Here is a 22,922-nt window from a genome sequence, read left to right as displayed (position 1 = left end):
AATTGTCTTAAGATACAATGTTATAAATTTATCTAGTTTGGGATCCAGTCAATAAAAATTAAAGTTAATTCACTCTGTTTGTTCTACTCCATTTATTTTGAAGAAAAAAAAATTCTGAATATTTTCCTACAACAGCTTAAATTGGAAATTAAGGCAGCAATAAAGATTTGATAATTTCCTGTTGATGTAAAATAGGAAAGCCAAAATACTTTTATAAAACAAAATTACAGTTTCTTATTCATTTCCTTTTTGAAGATATTTAGGATTAGCAGAAAAAACTTAAAGGTACTTTTCTGTAATCATACAACTTTGTATTCTACAAATATTCCCTCTGCTTAAACTTTCAGAAATTGTATAATTTTGCATCATGTCACCATAAAGACTATTAATAAACAGAGAAATTGAAATCATTGACTAAAATTTACCAGAGTGTATTTATGATTAATTGGCTGATGTCTTCTCCCTTTTTTCCCATACCAGAGACGAGACATTTCCTTTCCAGAGCAAATTAAGTTATATCAAATCTCATAAAGACTGTTTTGAAAAGCATTCTTCCTCTGTTAAAGATAAATTTCAGCACAAGAGCCCTACTACAGTGACAAAACAGTTTGCTAGAGACAAAGATTTGATTGACAAGACAGAGAGCTAATCACTAAGTAGTATCCACTGCAAAGATAGTTCTGAGTGGAGACTGTAAAGCCAGGGAGGGAAGAGAAGGTTTCCCATGTTGAAGTTTGGTTGCACTGTACCCAAATGTGCAAAAAAAAGGGCTCAAAAGTTTAAAGACACAGAGCATGTATTTGCAAGCACCAGTACACTTAAGAAATACACTAAAAATATCTGTCATAAAAAAGTACTAAGTGCAGTTTCCGGAGTCCCTCCTAATGTACACAAACGATTTCAATTAACATTTTGTTGTTTTGCTCATGTAGTCATATATCTATTCTTTATTAAAATCTAAAAATCCAATAAAATGTCATCTTTTATGTGAGCATTTTTTTTTTTTAAGATTTTATTTATTTGAGAGAGAGAGAATGAGAGACAGAGAGCACGAGAGGGAGGAGGGTCAGAGGGAGAAGCAGACTCCCCGCTGAGCAGGGAGCCTGATGACACGGGGCTCGATCCCAGGACCCTGGGATCATGACCTGAGCCAAAGGCAGTCACTTAACCGACTGAGCCACCCAGGCGCCCTATGTGAGCATTTTTTAAGCAATGAGACATCCTTTGAGGACCTGACAACCCTCAAATTTTATAGAATGCCTATGTAAAAGTGAAGCCAATCCACTACAAATAAATCCTATACAAATATTCAAGTGACCTGAAAATTCCTTTACCTGTTTATATAGTCCATTTTTAAACTGAATTTTCTAATACCCAATTTCTTGAAAAGGTACTTAAATTACTATACCTACATATACTTCACTCATCAGTGGTATGCTGAATATAACCAAAGAAGTGAACTTTGAAGATTAAATATTATGGCTATGAATTAAAACTTCCCAGAGCTCAATTTTAAGTAGAGTATCAATGCATAATAGTACGCCTGAATATTTCTTCCATTTTAAACCAGCTCCTCCCCAGTTACCTTGCTGTGTGTTCACACAAAGCTGTACACACAAACACTGAACCACACCCACAACTCCACATTTTCCTCCACATTCCATGATGTACACGCACAGAACACAGCTCACTCCACACTAAATAGCCTCCCCCCCACTCACACCAGCTACTCCCCCATCTCCCCAACCAGCCCCACCACACTTACCCTAAGATCTCTCTCCCACAGTCCCTCATATGTACACTCTAACTATCTCCACACGCATCTTACTACACATTACACATTGAGTGCAGTGTGATCACTACCTCCCCCCGTCACGGCACACCCTCCCCACACACCAACATTACATGATTTGGTGGTAGTGGGCTGCCATTTTGAAAACCTATCATTACTTTCAGCCAGATTTTCTAAAATTAAAAATATTATATGTGTACCCAAATGTGGCTGAAATACATACATACACACCCCAAGCACAGGGCAGCTTATTTTGCTGGTTATCCTGTCAACATCCATCCCTGCACCTTCTTCCTAATACAGCTTTGATTTTGCTCAAGTGTCTTTTCAGCCATGTTTCTGAGAAGTCTTACTCCATACCTGGACAGGGTGGGTCCTTATATAGATCTAAACCAGTGGCTCTCAAATTTAAGCGTGCATCACACTCACCTGGAATATCTGTTAAAATGCAGAATGCTGGGCTCCAAAACCGGTTTCTGATGAAGGAGACTGGAAAGGGGTCTGAAAATATGCATTTTTAATAATGCTGCTGCTGCTTATTGTCTAGGGACCACACTTTGAAAAACAACTAAACCACAGTGAGAGGTCATCTCACACCTATTAGAATGGCTATTATCAAGAAGATTAAGAAATAACAAATGCTGGTAAGGATGTGGAGTAAAGGGAACCCCTGTGTACTATTGTTAGAAATGTAAACTTACGCAACCATATGAAAAACAGTATGGAAGTTCCCCAAAAAATTAGAAATAGAAATATCGTATGACTCAGAAATACCACTCCTAGGTATTTATACAAAGAAAACAGAAACACAAATTAAAAAATACATATGCTCTGAAACAAATAATACATTATATGTTAAAAAAAAAAAAGAAGAAGATAGTAGGAAGGGAAGAATGAAGGGGGGGAAATCGGAGGGGTAGACGAACCATGAGAGATGATGGACTCTGAAAAACAAACTGAGGGTTCTAGAGGGGAGGGGGGTGGGAGGATGGGTTAGCCTGGTGATGGGTATTGAGGAGGGCACATTCTGTATGGAGCACTGGGTGTTATGCACAAACAATAAATCATGGAACACTACATCTAAAACTAATGATGTAATGTATGGGGATTAACATAAGAATAAAAAAAATTAGTCATTCATCCATTCTGTCTCTTCTCACAATCCATATTAAATAACATTTTGGATTTTTAATGGAAATTTGATAGCCTATAACTTTTGGATAGTTACCAAGGGAGAATATTAACAAAAAGCAAAACATTAGTTCAAAATTTCCCTGAGGCAGATAACATCCTAAGCTAACATTTTTAGTAGTCAGAACAGACTATGTTAGGCATAATTAATGAGTGCCAAATGATGAGAAAATTTATGAATAGTCTAGAACTGTAGCACAGTGCCTATAATAATACTGTATTGTATACTTGAGAATTTGCTAAGAGTGTAGATTTTATGTTGTGTTCTTACTACAAAATAATAAAATAATAATAATAATAATAATAATAATAAAGAGGGTAGGAAGAAACTCTTGGAGATGATGGAAGTATTTATGACTGTGGTGATGGTTTCGTGGATTTATACTTGTCTCCAAACTTATCAAGCCGTATATATAAATATGCACAGATTTTTGTATGTCAATCCTATCTCAATAAAGTGATTTAAAAAATACTTAATATAGAAATATGGTTTAAGACAATTTGTATTAACTCATACATTCTAATTGCTTTAATTTAGAAAATAATACTTCTTGAAGAACTTAAGAAATCTGGGGCACCTGAGTGGCTCAGTCGTTAAGCGTCTGCCTTTGGCTCAGGTCATGATCCCAGGGACCTGGGATCGAGTCCCTCATTGGGCTCCCTGCTCCACGGGAAGCCTGCTTCTCCCTCTCCCACTCCCCCTGCTTGTGTTCCCTTTCTCACTGGGTCTCTGTCAAATAAATAAAAAAATCTTAAAAAAAAAAAACGAACTTAAGAAATCTGTGTCTGCAACAGATATATTGACAGTACCCCAAATTCTAATTGTTTTTACTGCTTTTGATTTCTACCCTTTTGTCGGATTTATTGAATTACTTTCGGAGTTATGGTTTGTAATACTATGTGATATGATCAATTTAAAAAAGTATATTTTTCTTTAATTGCCTTTATCTAAGATATGCGACCTCTCTCAATTTAGTGACTTAGAAGTACTTTCATTTTGAACAAAATCAATTCTGTATGGATTTTGCTGGCTAGGCTGAGAAGTGATATGGAATTTTGTTTTGCTTTATATATTGCTTCAATTTCCATTTTGGCATTACTTGTGCCTTAATTAAAAAAAAAATCCTTTTGTTTAATAAAATGAATTAATAGAGTATCTGACAGCTTAAGAAATAAAATATGCACCAAACTACCGAAGTCATCTCAGAAACCAAAAATTGAGTGAAATATATTTTTACTAATACTTTGGCAAGGATGATAAGTGAGGACTAAACTGGCATGATAAGCTTCTAATTCTAATCATTACTTTTAAGAACGAAAAATACTATTATGCCATATAATCTACTGGCACATAATACTAGTAAACTCCTATTTTAAAATTTAGTCAACAAGTATAAACCTGGGAAGTAAACTTCTGAATAAACTGATGAAACCTAATTTAATAAAGTCAATTTCTTAATTGTTTTTATCATCCTAGGAACACTTAATTAGTAGGTTTGGAGTTTGAAAGATACTGAACTGTAAGTGGTATAAAATTAACTTTAGAGATGAAAAAATGGAACACTTTTTCTGCCATTTCTTATCCCAAAAGGAATGGAAGGCAACTCAAAGGAACTGGGACAACAAGTAATTGTAGCTTAAAAAGCTCCATTTTTGAGGCCTGTGTCATCAAGCACCAAGACTGACACGCCCAACACATGTGACACTTTAAAACCCCAAAAAACTTCCAGAGGATTCTAACAGATAGTCTCTAAGACTATTAGAGGCATTAGACTCTATTAGAGACTCTCAAGCTGGTACTTGGGGTTGAGGGTGATAGAGTCTAAGGGGGAGCAGTCACTGAGTCACGTGGTACCTCGTGACAGGATAAAATTGACTTAACATTACTGTAGCATCACTTCTACTTCATGATAAGAAATTTTAAAAATTCTTTTTATATTACATCAGATAAATTAAAAAGATGAATACAAAATTCACATGAATCTTAAGGATAAAACAGTCTTCAAAGGTATTTTAAGCTTATTATTGTGGCTGCTGTGTTAGACTATACTACCAGACTCTGGGTACTTGTCAATACATCAGACTTTAAAGGGTATGTGATGGACAAGTTCAAGAGGTACAGATCAATGACTTACAAAGTGATATGTTTCTTGGTTTCCCTCTCCTTGCAGTGCCTCTGAGCACACAATGTGATAAAAATCCTTTGGTGTGTAAGGGAGCTCCTGCCTGAAGTAATTCAGCCTGGCTGTTATTGATAAGAAAAAAACAAACAAAAAACCATGCTTTTAAAAATCAAGGCATAAAATGATTAAAGAAACCTTTCTCCACAGTGAATCAAATTTATGCTTTTGGTGTGCAGATGCAACAACACAAAATATGAGGAATATTTTGAAAAATATTTTTATACAATATAACTTGCATGACAGGGCCTTGAAAATTAAACTACAGTATGATCAATATAGTCTGAAAGAATCTTCCAGTCTTAGCATTGCATTTAACACAACACCTAGGGTAGCACAGTGCTTTTTCCACCTCTACTGTACAGTGTCACCCCCTGAGGAGCTTTACAGAATACTGATTTTTATTTGCTCTGAGGTGATCCTGAGGCAGTAAGACTTTTGAAAGCTCCCCCAAATGATTCAAAGGTTCTGCCAAGATTGAGAACTTGGCCTGGTGAAAAGGACAACTGGCTCTGAATGGCAGATTATTATCATTTGTTACTATAAGGATTTTAAACCAAATAAGAAATAAACTTAGAGAAATTCTCAATAAAATAAAGATGACAGTCTATGATTAAATGGGTTGCTCTAGATCTAAGGCAGGAGAATATGTTAATAACACTGTGAGGATTTTATCAGCAAAATCCAGATTGTACGACATTCTAGAAAAAAAATCTGATTTCTTAAAAATGAAAATTGCAAGGAAAAAAAGCAAATCACAGCAAAGAAATGGACAGAGAACCTAAATTTATAGACTTAAAGAGACATATTAACTAACTGAAACATCTGGAGCTTAGCTGGATCCTGATTCAAATAACAAATTGTAAAAATTTTTTCATATTACGTTTATTTTAAACATACTTATGACATTTGAAGAAACTGAACTGGGGAAAAGGAAGGATTACAGATGAATAAGCTGATAAAGCTGAGTGATGGTATGTGCAAATTCATAATACTATTTATCTCTGTTTTTGTACGTTTATCAAATCATAGCACTATCATGAGGGAACAGTGTCAACAGATATCTTTCCCCACCTTTACCTCAAGACCTTCCTACATTTTGTTGAAATGCCATTAGAATACTTCCCCTGTCAATGAAAAGCTATAAAAACAATCCCCATCAAAAATCAGAAAGTATTATTTTTCACAAAACCACAAAGCCTCACATAAAACATTATCCTCACTATACATGCTCTACTTGTCACTGGTGACTCTGGCAGAAACTAGGGGAAAAGAATCTACAATAAACAGTTGCTTTCCGGTTGCAACAGAATGTTATTAAACTCCAGTAGCAGAAGGATTCATAATTAAGGAACTCATTATGGTTGGAAAAAACAAACTTGAGGTAATCCAATGTTTTTATGTTATTTTATATTGACTGAACTAGAACAATAAAGAGTATATGGTAAAGAATATCAATCTCTTACACATCTTGAGTTATATGCACAGTACTTCTCAGATTCTTTCTCCCAATAATCAGGAATCTTAGAATAGAGGCTCTTATTCCTGACCACCTTAAAATTTGTCTAACCTGCTCTTAGTGAATGCAGGCTTCTGTCACTCTCACCTCTCTCGGAATTCACTATACAAATCTCTAATACTGTACTTCTTTCTTCCTTCCTTTTCTCATCATTTCTGATTCTTAAATTCCAGTATTTTTTAATTATCTTCAATAGGGCTTTCAATTTGCATGTTTTAGAACTGAAACTGTTTCAAATGTTATAGAATTTTTCTTGCTATTTCAAGTGCACATTTTAGTAATTTGGGGTGCCATAGTTTCAATTAAGTTTTAACACATTTGAGAGTAATAATGAAGATAGTGTTGAATCTACAAAGAGTTAATAAACAGTGGAAGCATCAGATAAAATAACCCTGGAAGAAGATTAAAATGGAATAAATATTTTCAGACTATCATAGTATACAGAAAACTTTTGTTGTTGATGTACATCAGAAGGTAGAACAAAGACAAACAGACTATACTTACAAACATATATTTCTCTAAACTCATTGTAAAAACTTTCTAATAGGGCGCCTGGGTGGCTCAGTTGGTTAAGCGACTGCCTTCGGCTCAGGTCATGATCCTGGAGTCCCTGGATCGAGTCCCGCATCGGGCTCCCTGCTCAGCAGGGAGTCTGCTTCTCCCTCTGACCCTCCCCCCTCTCATGTGCTCTCTCTCATTCTCTCTCTCTCAAATAAATAAAATCTTTAAAAAAAAAAAAAAACTTTCTAATAGAGTTGTCCTAAAATGAAAAGTACTGCTCTTTGAGGTAATAAACTCTATCACTGAATTATGTTAAAGCAGAACCAAAAACAGTGTAAAATGAGAGAGGCTGAACTGCCAGTTAATTCCAACTTCGAGTCTATAAATTTATGATAAAATATTTACTACGCTGACATAAAAACTTACTTTAGGATGTAGACCATCTTGGAAGATGAGTAAAAGTTTTATATCCTATTTTAATCTTTGCCCAAATTTATTCATTAATCGAGTAAATAACAGTAATATAGTATTTACTGAGAATGAATTATATCCTTGCATTGTTCTTAACTCTGAGGATATAGTCATGTATGAAACTGACAAAAACCCTGCCCTCTGGCGCTTACGTTGGGAGAGGGACAGGAGGGACACAGAAAAGAAACTGGAGGAGAGTAAATTAATCATATGCAAAAGTTTTCCCAATGTATAAATTTCTGGGTAGCAATATATTTCTGCCTAAATAGTGGTTAGGGATACTAATCTCTCTACTCCAACAGACTGATGTCCAAGTTGGCAGCCATAATAAATTCATCCTACATTCTCCAGTCACCTATTCTCCAGCTTGACATACAAAAAAGCCCCCAAACAGCAAGCACTTCACATTTTGAAGTACTTTCACTTTACATAAGTGGCTCTAAAAAACTTCCATTTTTTAAAACATTAACATTTAAAATACTTTTTATGTCATTACACATTTGTTCACCAAGAGTGAACCCTAATGTAAACAATGGACTTTGGATTAAAAAAAATATGCTTTTTACTTAGGCACTTAGTAACCATCAGGCACCAGACCAGCATGGTACAAGAGAAATGCAATGCAAGACATATATAATTATAATTTTTCTAATAACTACATTAAAAAAGAAAAAAGTTAATTTTGATTTTTATTTAACTCAATATACCAAATACTGTCACTGAAAATTAAAGATATTTTATACTTTTTTAATTCTAAATCTTTAAAATCCAGTGTATATTTTATAATTACAGGACATCTCAATTCACACTAGCCACATTTCAAAAGTGCTAAATAGCTACTGTATCTACAGGAATTAGCATATTTTACATTACAGCACCTCTCAATTCAGACATTAAATTTTCACAGGAAATACCTGATGCTGTTTAGATTTAGGTTTATTTAGATTTCATAAAACTTATAGTTGAAAAAGTAAATTCATATATCCTAGTTGTTCCAAATGTATCCAATAACTGAATCAAGTATCCATTTTAAAATTTAACTGACAGTAACTAAAATTAAAAATTCAATTCCTTAGTTGCATTAGCCACATTTCAAGTACTCAACAGCCACATAATAAAGATGTGGCTACCATATTAGACAGTACAGTACTGTTCCTAGACAATGTAGCAAAAAGTTCATAAAATTAATTTTTTTCTCTAGCATTTCCTTTTTATTTGAATTAATTCTGGTTGAAAACAGTTGAGGAGACATTTATTTTTTTCTTCAAAATTATAACCGGCAGAATCTGCCACAAGAACTGAGGCAGTTCCTTTGAATCAAAACAGTCAATAATCAATCAATAGTGATAGTCTATTATTTCCAAGGTTAAGTGCTCTAACCCCAATGGAGCAAAGTCCCTTATTTGGTTGAAATTATTGCAAACCCCCTTGCCACCCAAGTTAGAAACTCCACTGTTACCTAGTTGTCATTAAATTCTTTCTTAATACCTAGGTTACACCTGTTTAAAAAACTTAATTTCATCACCTTCCACTCTACTTTCAACTGTTGCTACCCTAGTACAAGTACCCATCTTTGATCATCTGAGCTATTTTAAAAGCCTCCTAAAGCTAATTTTAAATACACAGGGATTTTACATATGTCAACACCCATGCAACTAACCATCACCCAGAAAAAGTACAAAGTATCTCCAGTACTCTATAAAGTTCCCTCCTGTCCCTAACGACCCCGTCAACCCCTAGAAACAGGTAGTCAGGTGGACTTTTGATTAGTTTTGCCCTGCTGAACTTCATGTAAATGGAATTACACAGTATATACTCTTTTATACCTGGCCTGGTTTAATTAAACACATTGTATCTATGAGATTCATCCATGTTGTTGTCTGTGCAAGTAGATCTTTCTTATTGCTAAGTTATGTGGAATTTTACGAATATTCCCAAATTTATTTATCCATTTTTCTGCTGACAGACATTCAGGTTGTTTCCAGTTTAGGGCCTATTGCGAATAAAGCTGGTATGAAGATTAATAATGTTGGTTTAAGTATTAAAAGAACCCAAAATAAATGCTCAGTATATGTTACCTCTTTCCCTCCATTGTATTGGAGTTAGAGTAGAAACTGATGCTGTATATACTATACAGAATGAACTTAAACAATTCAAAATCAGGTTGAAAGACATGCCATGTATACCTTCAATCATTATACACGTTAAGTACACGCACAATAAATTCGTATCACATAAACAACCACAAACATTAACACCAAATGACTGACAAAATTTAATCCTGTTACTATCACATTTTAGCATCTGCTCTATATTTTCTAATGCATCAAGAAGACATTAATCCAGGCAACCAGAACAGAAAAACCAGATTTTGTCATCTTATCATTTTGATAAGACAATGCATGTAAAAACATGATATGCAATATTAAAAGATGATTCTTTAAGAGGTTACAGAAAGTTAATTAGTGTTATTTTGGCCATTTAAACAAGTTCAGTAAATTTGAGCATATGAAATTTTTATACTTAGTAAAATCAGCATCAGCTTCCCTAAGCATTATTGTAAATCCATTTCAAAATAATGCTTGGGTATGGACTTAGTAGGAATGCTAATTGGCATGAATGTGTTAAATGACTGGTGCACTTCCTCCATGCACGAGGTAATATTAAAATGAATCAGATGAGAAATAAATGTTCTATAAAAATTAGTAAAACAGCAATTAATATCCTAAAATCCACTCAATAAAAGTCATTTTATTGCCTATCACTTGCCTCTCTAATATTATAAAGCAAAAGGAAAATGAAAACAGTAAAAAAAAAAAGCAAGGTTACAATCAGATTCATTCAATAAACACATGGACAGTAAACCTTTAAAAATTACTCATTTGTACAAAGATCACTTGTACTTTGCCTATACTACCATAAAGCTATAAATTCACACAAAGTAAAAAGATCAATGCAATCTTCACATTTTTCTCCTTACCTCCCATTCTCTGGCTGCTGCTGCTTCATTACTAGAATCCTCATTTGGTTCAGATTCTTCAATCTTTTTCACTACTATAAATCCAGGTTCTCTGGTATATTCACCAGTATCTTCTGCATATATTTCTGGACTCCACTGAATGAAGAAGGCATACAAGTGGTCTGTCCTGTTAGAACATGTGACTGTTAATAACAGACCTACTATTCTGTACTCCTAGCTATAATTACAAAATGATATTTGTTAAATGACTTCACAAAACTTGAAGATTTAAAATATACACAATATATACTATGCTTTATTTAAAAAGATAATGAAGCCTAATGGCAGGAAGACATTAACTTAAAAAAGTTTACTCGGCTGTGTTCTGTCAAGTCGTTCTGAGAAACTAAGATTTTTGAGTAAGCTCAGATGATGTCCATGGTAATTTTTTTTTTTTTTAATCTTTAAAGAAACTAGTGATGGGAAAGAAAACTGAACCAGCAACTGTGAACTCATTCACACAATGACCTAATTATCTAAAATACGAGTAAACAATTTACTAACTGCCTATTTTAAAACCTGGATATTATACAGAATTTTCCGAAGTTAATAGAAATTTAATGTGTTTAACTCTTAAATGATACCAGGAACACACAATGTATTATTGGTTCAGGGATAGATGATCTAATCTTTTAATGGTTCAGGGATAGATGATCTAATCTCGCTCCCATTTTCAATTTTGTTTACTATAGCAAAACGTGTTGTTACAAAAGATAATTAAATCCCGGATCAACTTACTTGAGGATCAAACACACATTTCAAATATCTATGTATCCTTGGCTATTAATTAGCAGGGATACTTGCATTTTAAAAAAGGGATTATATATCATTACCTGCCTTGAGGTAGTGGCCATACTGTTTAATATTTTGAGGAACCTTCTTGCTCTAAGACATTTTTTTAAAGTTTTTACTTAAATTCTAGTTAGTTAACATATTGTGCAAGATTAGTTTCAGGTGTAGAATTCAGTGATTCATCACTTATACACAGCACCCAATGCTCATCACAAGTGCCCTCCTTAATGCCCATCACCCATTTAGCCCATCCCCTGCCCACCTCCCCTCCAGCAACCCTCACTTTGTTCTCTACAGGTAAGTCTCTTACGGTTTGCCTCCCTCTCTAAGACAATTTAACTAGGTCTCTTTACCACTAAAACTAGGTACACATTTACTTTTTTTGCATTAAATCACAGAGAGGAATAAAATTTAAAATGGGGTAAATTAAAAAGTACAAAATAGGAGCTAAGTAATTTTAAGGGGTGCCTGGTGGCTCAGTCAGTTAAGCATCTATTGGTTTAGGCTGAGGTCATGATTGCTTGGGTCGTGAGATCCAGCCCTGGAGTTGGGCTCTACACTCAGCAGAGTCTCCTTGAAGATTCTCTCCCCCTGGCCCTCCCCTGACTCTTGCGCATGTGTGCACTCTTGCGTGCACGTACCCCACGGGCGCGCACTCTCTCTTTTCCTTTCAAATAAATAAATCTTTAAAAAAATAATTTAAAAAGATTTAATGTCAGGTTTTAATCACAAACTATTTTTTTTAAAAGTACTTTTCTACTGGTATTAAGTGATATATAAGATCATTTTAATTCAAGGAATCTCAATAACGTTTTTGAGTTTTTTTTACCTTTCTTGTGGCACAGCAAACCAATATTCATGTTTCTTATCTCTCTGTGCATACTGTTGCATTGTTGCACTTGCTTGAGATACAAATGTTTTCCTCATTGGTTTTCCAACTCTGAGACATAAGAACTTATGTAATCGATGTCTTCTCTTTTCTCTTAAAAGTGCAGAACCTAGAAATGAGATACAAACAGCGCTCATTCAATTCTCATACACCATGCTTAAGCAATTTGGTTTAAGTGATGTTTACCTCCAAACTTCTGACAAGTTAATACAGAATAAAATTAAATTTACTGACAGTCACTTAGATGAATTCTCTTAAGTAACTTTTATTTTCTTCCAACGGGATTCATGAACTAGCACCCAAGTTATGAACTGAAATTATGTCTAAGCGTATCAGGAAAAAAGGGGAAAGTTTTAGGAATTCTTGCATTAAATTTTCGCTTGGAACAACTATATTAATTACATGCACATATATAATTTTCTTCATATTCTCTATTAGACTTCTAGAATAACATCAAAACACATTGTAGAATCTTTAAAAGTTTACTTTAATATAGTTATTATAGACAAAAAAAATTTTTTTTTTTAAAGATTTTATTTATTTATTTGACAGAGAGAGAGAGAGCACAGGTAGGCAGAGCGGCAGGCAGAGGGAGAGGAAGAAGCAGACTCCCCACTGAGCAAGGAGCCCGATGTGGGGCTCGATCCCAGGACCCTGGGATCATGACCTGAGCCGAAGGCAGACGCTTAACGACTGAGCCACCCAGGCGCCCCATATAGACAAAAATTTAATAAAAAATGTTTCTGGAAGCTTTTCCATATATATGAGGTAGGATAAAACAATCAACAATATCCTGGATTCAGCCATCTATTTGGACAGTTTATGATGAATTATCTCTAACTCTTCCAAACAGAGATGCTGACATAAGGTATACTGAGGGTCTGACACTATGACTGAATTCAGAATTCTGGACATTATTAGCTTACGAAGGTGGCATACTGTGGAAGAAAAAGCACTTATTTATAATCAAGATAACTGGGTACTAGTCATGGCTTTCTTCTGTACAGTATTGTGCAAGGTGCATAAATCTATCTGAGCCTCAACATTTACATCTGATTAAAAGAGTGAACTTTTACCATCTTCCCCACAATTATATTCCATAGTTGTATATTTATTAAACCATTTTGCTATATTATAAGGTCACTAAAGATCAGAAATGTGTAATATTTCCCGATTATAGAACCTCAAGTTACTTAAAATTAGTTACTTAAAACAAATTTTCATTCCCTCCCTCCTCAAAAAGAACTCAAACGATAATACAGGTACACCTATATCTAAACTTATCAATTTTTCTCCTTTAGTATTTTGTCATAATAGGAGCTCCCTCCCCATCTAATCCCATACTCCAACAAACCCAATAAATGAAAGCATTCTACCACATTATTAGGTTAAACAGAACCCCTCATTTTTTTTTCAAAGATTTCAAAATATAAGGCAACCATCAGACACAAGAATAGCAAATAAAGACATTCACACCAGCATTCTTTACAATATCAAAGATAGGAAATACCTTAATACGATTTGTTAATAACAACTGAATGTCTTAACAGTATGGAAATGGTTAAAATACAGGGCCATTAAAAGCCATATTTTCAAAAAAACTATAATGACATAGGAAATTATTCATGACATAAAATTTTAAGTGAAAAAAGGATACAACAGTATAATCCTGATTTTATATAAAAAATACATATGTATAGATGCAAATACCAAAATTGTATACATATGTATTTAAACGTGTATGTATATATACATACACACCAAAAATCAAAGATAAATATACCAAATGTTAGTAATGATTATTTCATGGATATATTTCAGGTAATTTTTAAAAATTTGCTAAAAAAATCTATATTTGTCAAATGTTCTTTAATGAACATTCATTAGTTCTGAATAAAGAAAAAGGTATTAAAAAAGAATTATTCAATTTTTTATAGAACTTCCGTTGAGCAAATTAATTCTTTAACATCTACTAAATATCATCAGGATATCTAAAAAAGATGGTGCAAAGAAAATCCAGCACAGGTATTTTAAAAACTGAACCAAACTTTTGTATATTGCTGGTGGGAATATAAAATATGAAGCCACTGTGAAAAACAGCTTGGGGGGGGGGTTCCTCAAAATTAAATTAAACACAGAATTACCATAGGAACTAGCAAATCCACTTTTGGGTATATATCCAAAAAAAATGAAAGGAGGGATTCGAACAGGTATTTGTAACCCAATGTTCATAGCAGGATTATTCAAAATAGCCAAAAGGTAGAAACATCCAAATGTACATTAACAAATGAATACATAAAGAAAATGTGGTGGTAGTAAAGTTGACCACTGAATGATGCAGGGGTTAGGGACATGGACCCCCCCCCCCACATACACAGTCAAAAATTTGAGTATAACTTTTGACTCTCCCCAGAAACTTAACTACTAATAGCCTACTGTTGACTAGAAGCTTTACCAGTAACATAAACAGATGTTTCCCATGTTTTGTATGCTATATTATATACTGTATTCTTACAATACAGAAAGCTAGAGAAAAGAAAATGCTAAGAAAATCATAAAGACGCAAAAAAACATTTATAGTACTGTACTGTATTAAAAAATTATGTATAAGTGGACCCGCACAGTTCAAACCCATATTGTTCAAGGGTCAACTGTATACTGGAATATTGTGCAGCTTTTAAAAGGAAGGAAATTTTAAAACAAGGCACAACATAGATGAAATATAAAGGCATTCTCCTAAGGGAAATAAGCCACACTTTACAAAAGAACAAATACCGTATGATTCCACTTTTATGAGGTGCCTTATGTAGAGACAAAAGTTCATAGAGACAGAGTAGAATGGTGGGAGGCAGGAGCAAAGGGGAGGAAAGAATGAGGAGTTACTACTAAATGGATACAGTTTGTTTGGAAAGATGAAAAAGTTCTGGAAATGGATGGTGGTGATGGTCGCACAACAATGTGAAGGTACTGAATGCCACTAAATTTTACACTTAAAAATGGTTACTATGGTCAATTTTATTTTATGTATATTTTAGCAATAAATTACTTTTGAGTTTAATTTAAAAAGTTCATATGCTAATTGGATTGATTTGGAATCAGTATTTTAATAGAATATAAGAAATGTTAGCTAAGATACCTGAACTACACCCCATTTAATCTATTATGTATTAAGGGGAAGCTACTGTATATTAGAAATAAAACATAGTATATTACTATAATTTTCATAAGTAAACAGTACTAAAAACCAAAACTGAAAGAGAAATGGTTTTTGAATTTATCCTTGGTGTTTTTTAAAGGAAAACGTTTAATCAGACAATGATGAACTTTTGGCCACTTGGAATAACTTAAGAAATAAATTTTTGTCTAATTGCACTTTTTAAAAAAAGGCAGAATTACAAACTTTGGCAATTACGAACTGTAATTACAATATTTTATGTGCGGTAAAAAATTTTAATGAGGTAATACACCAAGAATTAAGAGAAAATGGAGAAATCAAAGGTATTACAGAGCTTGTGTGCATTTTCAAGAAATTGTTTAAACACAGAACACAGTGAGTCAGGAGTATCTAAACATGGTGGAAAAGATGCTCATGATGTGTACAATCCACCATGGGATAAGAAGAGACCTTAGACTAGGAACTAGAGACCATATACTTATCCCCAGAGAAACATCAGTGAATGGCCACTAGATCTTCCTTCAGAGTGGCCTAAGATACAGCAGCTTTTTAGTCTGTGAGGAAAGAGGGAGACAATATGCAGTAAGATGAATTAACTTTATATATTCCTTAACACTTACCTTCTATGTCAGCAGTTGCTATTTTATGCTTAATTTCTTTTTGTGACACTTGTTGAATATTTTCCCTTTGCTGTTTAGTCTGTTGCATAGTATGGATTTTCCAGAGTTTCCGTAGTTCTTCTACCTCTGTCTCTGAGTCCTGATTTTGCTCCTTTCCTTGTTTTCCTTTATTGACAGTTTGCTTTTGTTTAAAATCTGCTGCTTCCCCACAAGGCATACTTTCTTTTTTACCCTCCTCTTGATGTAGTGAATTCTCATTCAGAGGAAAATCCTGGTCTGTATTACCTTTTATACTTGTGCTTTGTTCTTTAGGGCCTGGTATTTCCTGAAAATTATCTGTAGCCTGATCTTCCTTAGTGGCCCTTTCAAGATTATCTAAAACTGTTTTAAGAGAAGTAGTCCCAACTTCATCTGTAGAATGTCCAGGATCAGATTTTAAGTGATCAGGCGTATTAGTAGACTCTGATATGGCTGTTAAACATTCTACGCCACTCTGACTGACAGTTTGCACAGATTCTGATGATGCACCAGATGACTTATCTTGTCGAAGTTCATCTGACGAGACAAGCTCCTCCCGTATAGGAGAGAGTTCTGATTCTGTGAACACATCCTCAGAAAGAGACTCCTCGGTGCTCCTGGGAGCCGTGCTGGCACTATCGTTACCTGCATCGCGGGCTCTGGAGTCTATTTCATCAGTATGACTTCTCATCATTTTCTTTAAGTGGCAGAAGTCCCTTCCTGATACCTGATCTATCTCTCTGCCAGTAAACAAAATTAAAAGTTGTTACTTTTTAAATTGCATTTTATTTCCCACAAATTTAACATTGAATGAGTTATCACTAAAAAGGTTTCTAGAAAGGGGTATAGTATATATCTCAATAGCATATCAAAAATTTGATTTATATAGATAGACCAAGTAATTAAGTCAAGCCTTTGCAATGATTTTTTGAGATCTGGGAAACATCAACAGAAGATTTCCTGAATTAATCTACCTGAAAAGAAGTTGGAAATACAAGTTTTGGGTGAAGCTGTAATTCTACACTAAACTTTATTCATTACAGGAATATGGAAAATAAGCTTAGATAAAATTTTGATTAAAATTTTAAATGTCTTAAGAAAAAATACATTGATATTAAATACATGGACACACACAAACACACAGTGCTCATTTACATTTAAATAGATTACACTAAAATATGCAGCTCAAATGCAAAGCTGAAGACCAACTGGAATAAAACTGAGGCAAAAATACTTACAGGAATTCTTCAGGCTACCAGCAACAACTCTTAATTCAGAAAGAACTTGTTCCGCTAAAGGTTTAGATACTAGATATATGAATGGTTCATAATTCTATCAAGATTTCCATGTTTAATGGCATTTATATATATGAGCACTAATGTTCAAAGTTAGTTTAAATTCTGGAAGGAGGCAATACAAACATCTATATAAAGCATGAAATGAAAGTCAGAAATTTAAAATGATGGTTAAAAATAGTTTGTGACAAATGGAAATTAACATGAGTTCTTAGTGGAAAAACTACTAACATTTATGTAAGTTTAAGAATAGGAGATAAGTCAAAACAAAAATAAGTGGCTGTCTCTGGGTGAAGCTGGGGAACTCTTCTGTTTTATTTTTTCTTTGTAGTATTTTTCAAATTTTACATAATGAGTATGCATAACACTTTATAACTAAAATAGATAAAAATTTATTTTTTAAACAGTTATCAATTGAATTCCAATTCATGTCTGTTTTGTCTCCCTTGCATCTGATTCGCCATAAGAAACACATTTGATTTGTGCTATTAAAAATGTAATAGTGTCATCTACTGGTGATCCACTCAAATTGCATATATAGGATCTTGGAATACGGCAAAAGGCAAAAGTTTTGAGAAACTGTATGTGTACATTTAAGAAGACCATTAGGTAAGAGATAAAGTTAACAAATGTAAGAAGACATATGTTTGATTAAGGGCTGTAAAACCTTCAGAGTTAATATGCTGAAACTAGATATTTAGGCCAATGATGTTGCTACTGCTTAACACAGTTCTAGAACAATACCTTTGAAATCAACTATCCAAGCAGAAGACAGAAGAAAATCAATCAAATCTTATGCCTCAGTATTGCTACACATGGCATTACTCTGCAAAACTACTTGCTTTATTTATCTAATTTGCTGCCAAATAGTGTTTTTAACTACTTCACACAAGGCAGGATTGAAAGATACTTCGTTTTGGAGGAATTTTTTAAATGTTTGGATCAAATGCATGGTCTTTCCCGGGACATTCTAAATAATAAAACAGTGATTTGCAAGAAGAGAAGCCCTACAGCATCCTAGTGGAATACTTACAGATCATTCAGCATAAGAGAATCCCTAAGTATCATAATAAAAATAGAAAAGCAGGGCAACAGAAAGTGAATCTCACAGTGACTGACAACATGCACATATATATATATAATATGTATATATATATATATATAATCTTATTTCTTTTTTAATCTAATCCTTTACTCCTTCACCTTTGTGTCATCCTTTCACCCATCCCAATAATACTTATTTCCTGAAAGTGACTTTAGATGACAATCTATAAAAATAACTAAAGCAGAAGATACTCTAGGAATTATCTGCACCTCTACGGATGAGTTTACCAAGCCAAAATAGTATCTATTGGATGGAAGGTATAATGGACACTTTCTGAATAAGGGATTTTATTCTACCACAGGTATCCTAACAACTCATGTACTCTGCCTCAGAAACAAAAATAATTTGCTCTTCTATGTAAGCAGTTCTCTACCCCAAGGGTTAATTTTCAAACAATGATCCACATCCCTGTGGGCTAATAAAGTTAAAGTGAAGCCAGTTTTTAAACTATTGACAAAGTATGTGTGGAGGAATGGGGAGTATTCTTTTCTGTTGTCATTCCTTTCTTTGAATACTTTCTTCTCCTTTTCTTTCTTATTCCTCCCTTTTCTCTCTGGTCATTCCTTTGGTCAAGCACATTACTTTCAAAGGCTGTGCTAAGCTGCAGTCTCACAGCTATGTTATTTGAATCACATGAATCCCTTGACCAGTATATTCCAAGCATAACTCTTTCAAGGATAACCGAGGGAAGGATGCTCATGAGATCTCCCTCAAATCCCACACCGACTCTTCAGGCTCTTCTAAGAAAAATTTGAAAACTACCCTAGTCTACTTATATTACCTTAAATTAGTCACAGAAATAATTTAAAAATCTGAATGCTGTGTTTGAATAAAAAGGGTTGGTAAACATTAAATTAAATAAGGTTTATAGGTTACTTTTAAATATCCAGTTCCCTGACGAAATATATAAATATAAATCTAGAACAATTCCTAACTATTCAAGGTGTGTTAAAAATAATCTTTTCGGGTGCCTGGATGGCTCAGTCGTTAAGCATCTGCCTTCGGCTCAGGTCATGATCCCAGGGTCCTGGGATCGAGCCCCACATTGGGCTCCCTGCTCCAGGGGAAGTCTGCTTCTCCCTCTCCCACTCCCCCTGCTTGTGTTCCCTCTCTTGCTGTCTCTCTCTCTGTCAAAAAATAAATAAAATCTTTAAAAAAAAAAAATCTTTTCAATACCATATTTTTTCATTGCTGATAAAATGAAAAGCAGTTTTAATAAAACTAATAAAAAATACTTAAGAGTAAAAAAAAAAAAAATACTTGAGTATTAAACCAGGGTCAACTATCTAGATGTAATAAAATTCCAAAGGAGTATAAATACCAATCTTACATGGGTAAGGATTCCTTTATTTTGCTATCCAAAATTTCTTTGTACATTGCAGCTGACATCACCTCTTCCATTGGACACATGATGCCATATTCCTCACAGCCATTCTCTTGAACCAAAGGGTCAGTTTTATGTGGATCAAACATTATATTATTTGGTGTTACTAGCAGCACACCACTGACTGTGCCCTAAGATGAAAAAAGAAAATGACATTTAATGCTCAAATTTTCAAAAAGTATTCTAGCTGTTTTTACTAATTTTCTTCAGATGTTAGGCCATCTGTTATATATAAAAGTAGTATATCCAAGCACTAAGACATTCTCATGAAAACATTTTATCATTATGTTTTACATTAATTTGCATTCTGCTTCCTGTGTTGTTCCCTCACTACAGATACCAAATATAGTTTCATGTACACAAACAGGTTTAATAAATAATGTGTTGATAATTCAATCCAGTATAAAAGAAAAACAGCATAATCTCTTTAAAATGTCTTTTTAAAAAATCTCTGCTTCAATTGACTCTGTTAACTACCTAGCTATTTGATTTGGGCATGTAAAGCTTCTGGGCCTCAGTGCCGTCATCTGTAAGAGTAGGTAGATTAGATACTTCTAGGGTATATAGTAATCATTTTTAATTTAATCATGACAAGTTATGAAATTTTAAATACATTTATATAAACAGCAATATAAATATGAAGAATCCAGCCTCTTGTCTTAGAAATGAGCAAACTGAAGTCCACAGGAAGCCAATCTCACTAATTATTAGCTAATACTTACTGAAAGCTTTGTATGTATCATGCTTTACATACATTATTGTTCATTTGATCTTCACAAGCACAGCTATGAGATGATTACACAATTAGGAAAATTAAGGTTGTGAGAGGCTAGGAAACTTATCTTAAGTAATAAATAATATAGCTAACATAAGTGGTAGAACCAAGATTCAAAATCCAGGCAGTCTGTGCCTTTTACTTAAGTCCCTCCACATTCAAATCTAAACCACAGTCACTCCAACTCAGGCGCTAAATATTCCTTAATCCAATTTTTAACTCCTATTCTATATATTCTGTAAGTGTAAAAATGAAGAGCCATACAGAATTCTAAAAATAAACTAAGTAGTTACTTCAAAGCTGTCCTGTCTTTTTTTCTGAAGCTATTAAGGAAAAGAAAATAAATCCTGCTTGATTTGGTGTAACATCCTCCTTCAAAATCCATTTTCAGCTCTATAAATTTACCTGGCTTAACTTTAAGAACATAAAACTTAAGTTATGACAGACACTACTATTAAAAATGATCAAGAGGAAAAACAGAAAACTCTGGGAGAGTTTTTGGTCACCCATCTGGCAGAAAGTTACTGCAGATGTTCAAGATAATAAAACATGCTTATCATTTGTAGTAACTGCATACAATATCAGAAAGAAGCATATGCATATGTGTATGCATTTTGGTGGGAAAAAGGGAATCGATGTGAAACTCTAAACAGCATTTTTTTTTTAGTTCAGACCAGGGACTACCTAAATAAGGAGTAACTATATAAACCATGGCCTGATCATATTTTGATGGATATTTTAAGTAGATTCATATATATCAGGTTGTATTCCTGGATCACATGCCAACACAAGTCAAAGACAGATGGTGAGGTATGTTGCAGGGACATTTACATTGCTACAGATAATCCAAGAAATAAACAATCAAGAGTAGAGTATACACAATGTAAAAAATCTTAAAGGTTTCTGATTCTCTATCTTCCCTTACTCTATCTCACCTTCTATAAACTTAAGTTATTTGAGAAATAAAACCAAGTAATCAGTAAGAAGTAAGGAAAGCAAACATCAGGTCTCTGAAAGACCTCAGTTCATTCTTGGTTTCATAAATTTTATATAAGCATTAGTTTTAAATAATGGTACATTATTAGGTTCAATGGCATAACATTACATACTATCTTTCACTTCAGAATATTTTTGCAAAGATAATGACTACTAGGTATATAGGATTGAGAAGGCCCAGTATTGATGATAATGCATTAACTCACTATACCTGTTAATACTATAATACTGCTACTTTTAGTAGTGTAACTACAGAAATCGTTTGAAAAGCCTTTCAAAATTGTGCTTCTACTTCTTAGACTAGATGGGGCTTAAAGCTCTACCTCTTAACACTAGTCTGACCAATCTAGTAATGTTACTTTGCAGGAATTCACCCCTATTTGCTGCTATTGCAGATGTGCTAATGTATTCTTCAAGCTTCCTTCCCTGATTCTAGGTGGGGCTCTGAGGTATTCTGTCAGATGTTATTCTCTTTAAATCAAGAGTTGGCCATGAGAAACACTACTTCAACATAAAATTCACAAAAATCTTTTGACAAAGTAACTGCTCAAATTCAACTAACCAAGACCAAGTTTGAAATCATAAGCTCAAAATAAAATACTGTTTCACTCTTTTTTAAGGCTGTTTCATAAATCTGAACGTATTATCAGGAGCAAGAACGTATTATAGTAAGCGGTTTCCAATTAAAATATCTTCTTTTTTTTTTATATGCCTTGTTGAGCATTGCTGTTTTTTTATCACCATACATTACATCATTAGTTTTTGATGTAGTGTTCCATGATTCATTGCTTGCGTGTAACACCCAGTGCTCCATTCAATACGTGCCCTCTTTAATACCCATCACCAGGCTAACCCATCTCCCCACCCACCTCCCCTCTAGAACCCTCAGTTTCTTTCTCAGAGTCCATAGTCTCTCATGGTTCATCTCCCTCTCCGATTCCTGCCCCCCTTCATTTTTTCCCTTCCTATGAATGCTGTGAATTGTGTAAGACTGATGAATCACAGACCTGTACCTCTGAAACAAATAATACATTATGTTAAAAAAAAAAAAAGAAGATAAAATATCTTCTTAATCCATATGACCTTCAGAAACTTTAAGCACAGATTTCTCTTTAGTATTAGTAACTGCCAATTTCTTATGTGCAATTACTTGACTAATCTTCCATGGAGAATTATTTCTATTAGAAAAGAAAGTGTCTG

General features: G+C 33.9%; 1 protein-coding gene across 5 annotated transcripts in view; it reads right to left on the bottom strand.

The window, feature by feature from the left end:
* OXR1 (oxidation resistance 1) overlaps nucleotides 1–22,922 on the bottom strand; it is a 354,710-nt gene that overhangs the window by 19,557 nt on the left and 312,231 nt on the right. For 3 of the 5 annotated variants that reach the window (XM_081816396.1, XM_081816397.1, XM_006731720.3), the window contains 4 exons: nucleotides 19,898–20,082; nucleotides 16,150–16,907; nucleotides 12,295–12,463; nucleotides 10,635–10,800 (listed from right to left, as the gene is read on the bottom strand). In XM_081816396.1, coding sequence (XP_081672522.1) covers nucleotides 10,635–10,800; nucleotides 12,295–12,463; nucleotides 16,150–16,907; nucleotides 19,898–20,082 — 1,278 coding nt within the window. Of the gene's footprint in view, nucleotides 1–425; nucleotides 986–10,634; nucleotides 10,801–12,294; nucleotides 12,464–16,149; nucleotides 16,908–19,897; nucleotides 20,083–22,922 lie in introns of those variants that run through there. The other 2 variants (XM_006731723.3, XM_006731724.3) reach the window with 2 other exon arrangements.

This window comes from Leptonychotes weddellii, chromosome 4 (assembly GCF_054177405.1).
Source record: "Leptonychotes weddellii isolate Sample4059 chromosome 4, ASM5417740v2, whole genome shotgun sequence".
Classification (NCBI taxonomy): domain Eukaryota; kingdom Metazoa; phylum Chordata; class Mammalia; order Carnivora; family Phocidae; genus Leptonychotes; species Leptonychotes weddellii.
Note: the sequence above shows the minus strand (reverse complement) of the source record. Positions and strands in the feature narration are given on the sequence as shown.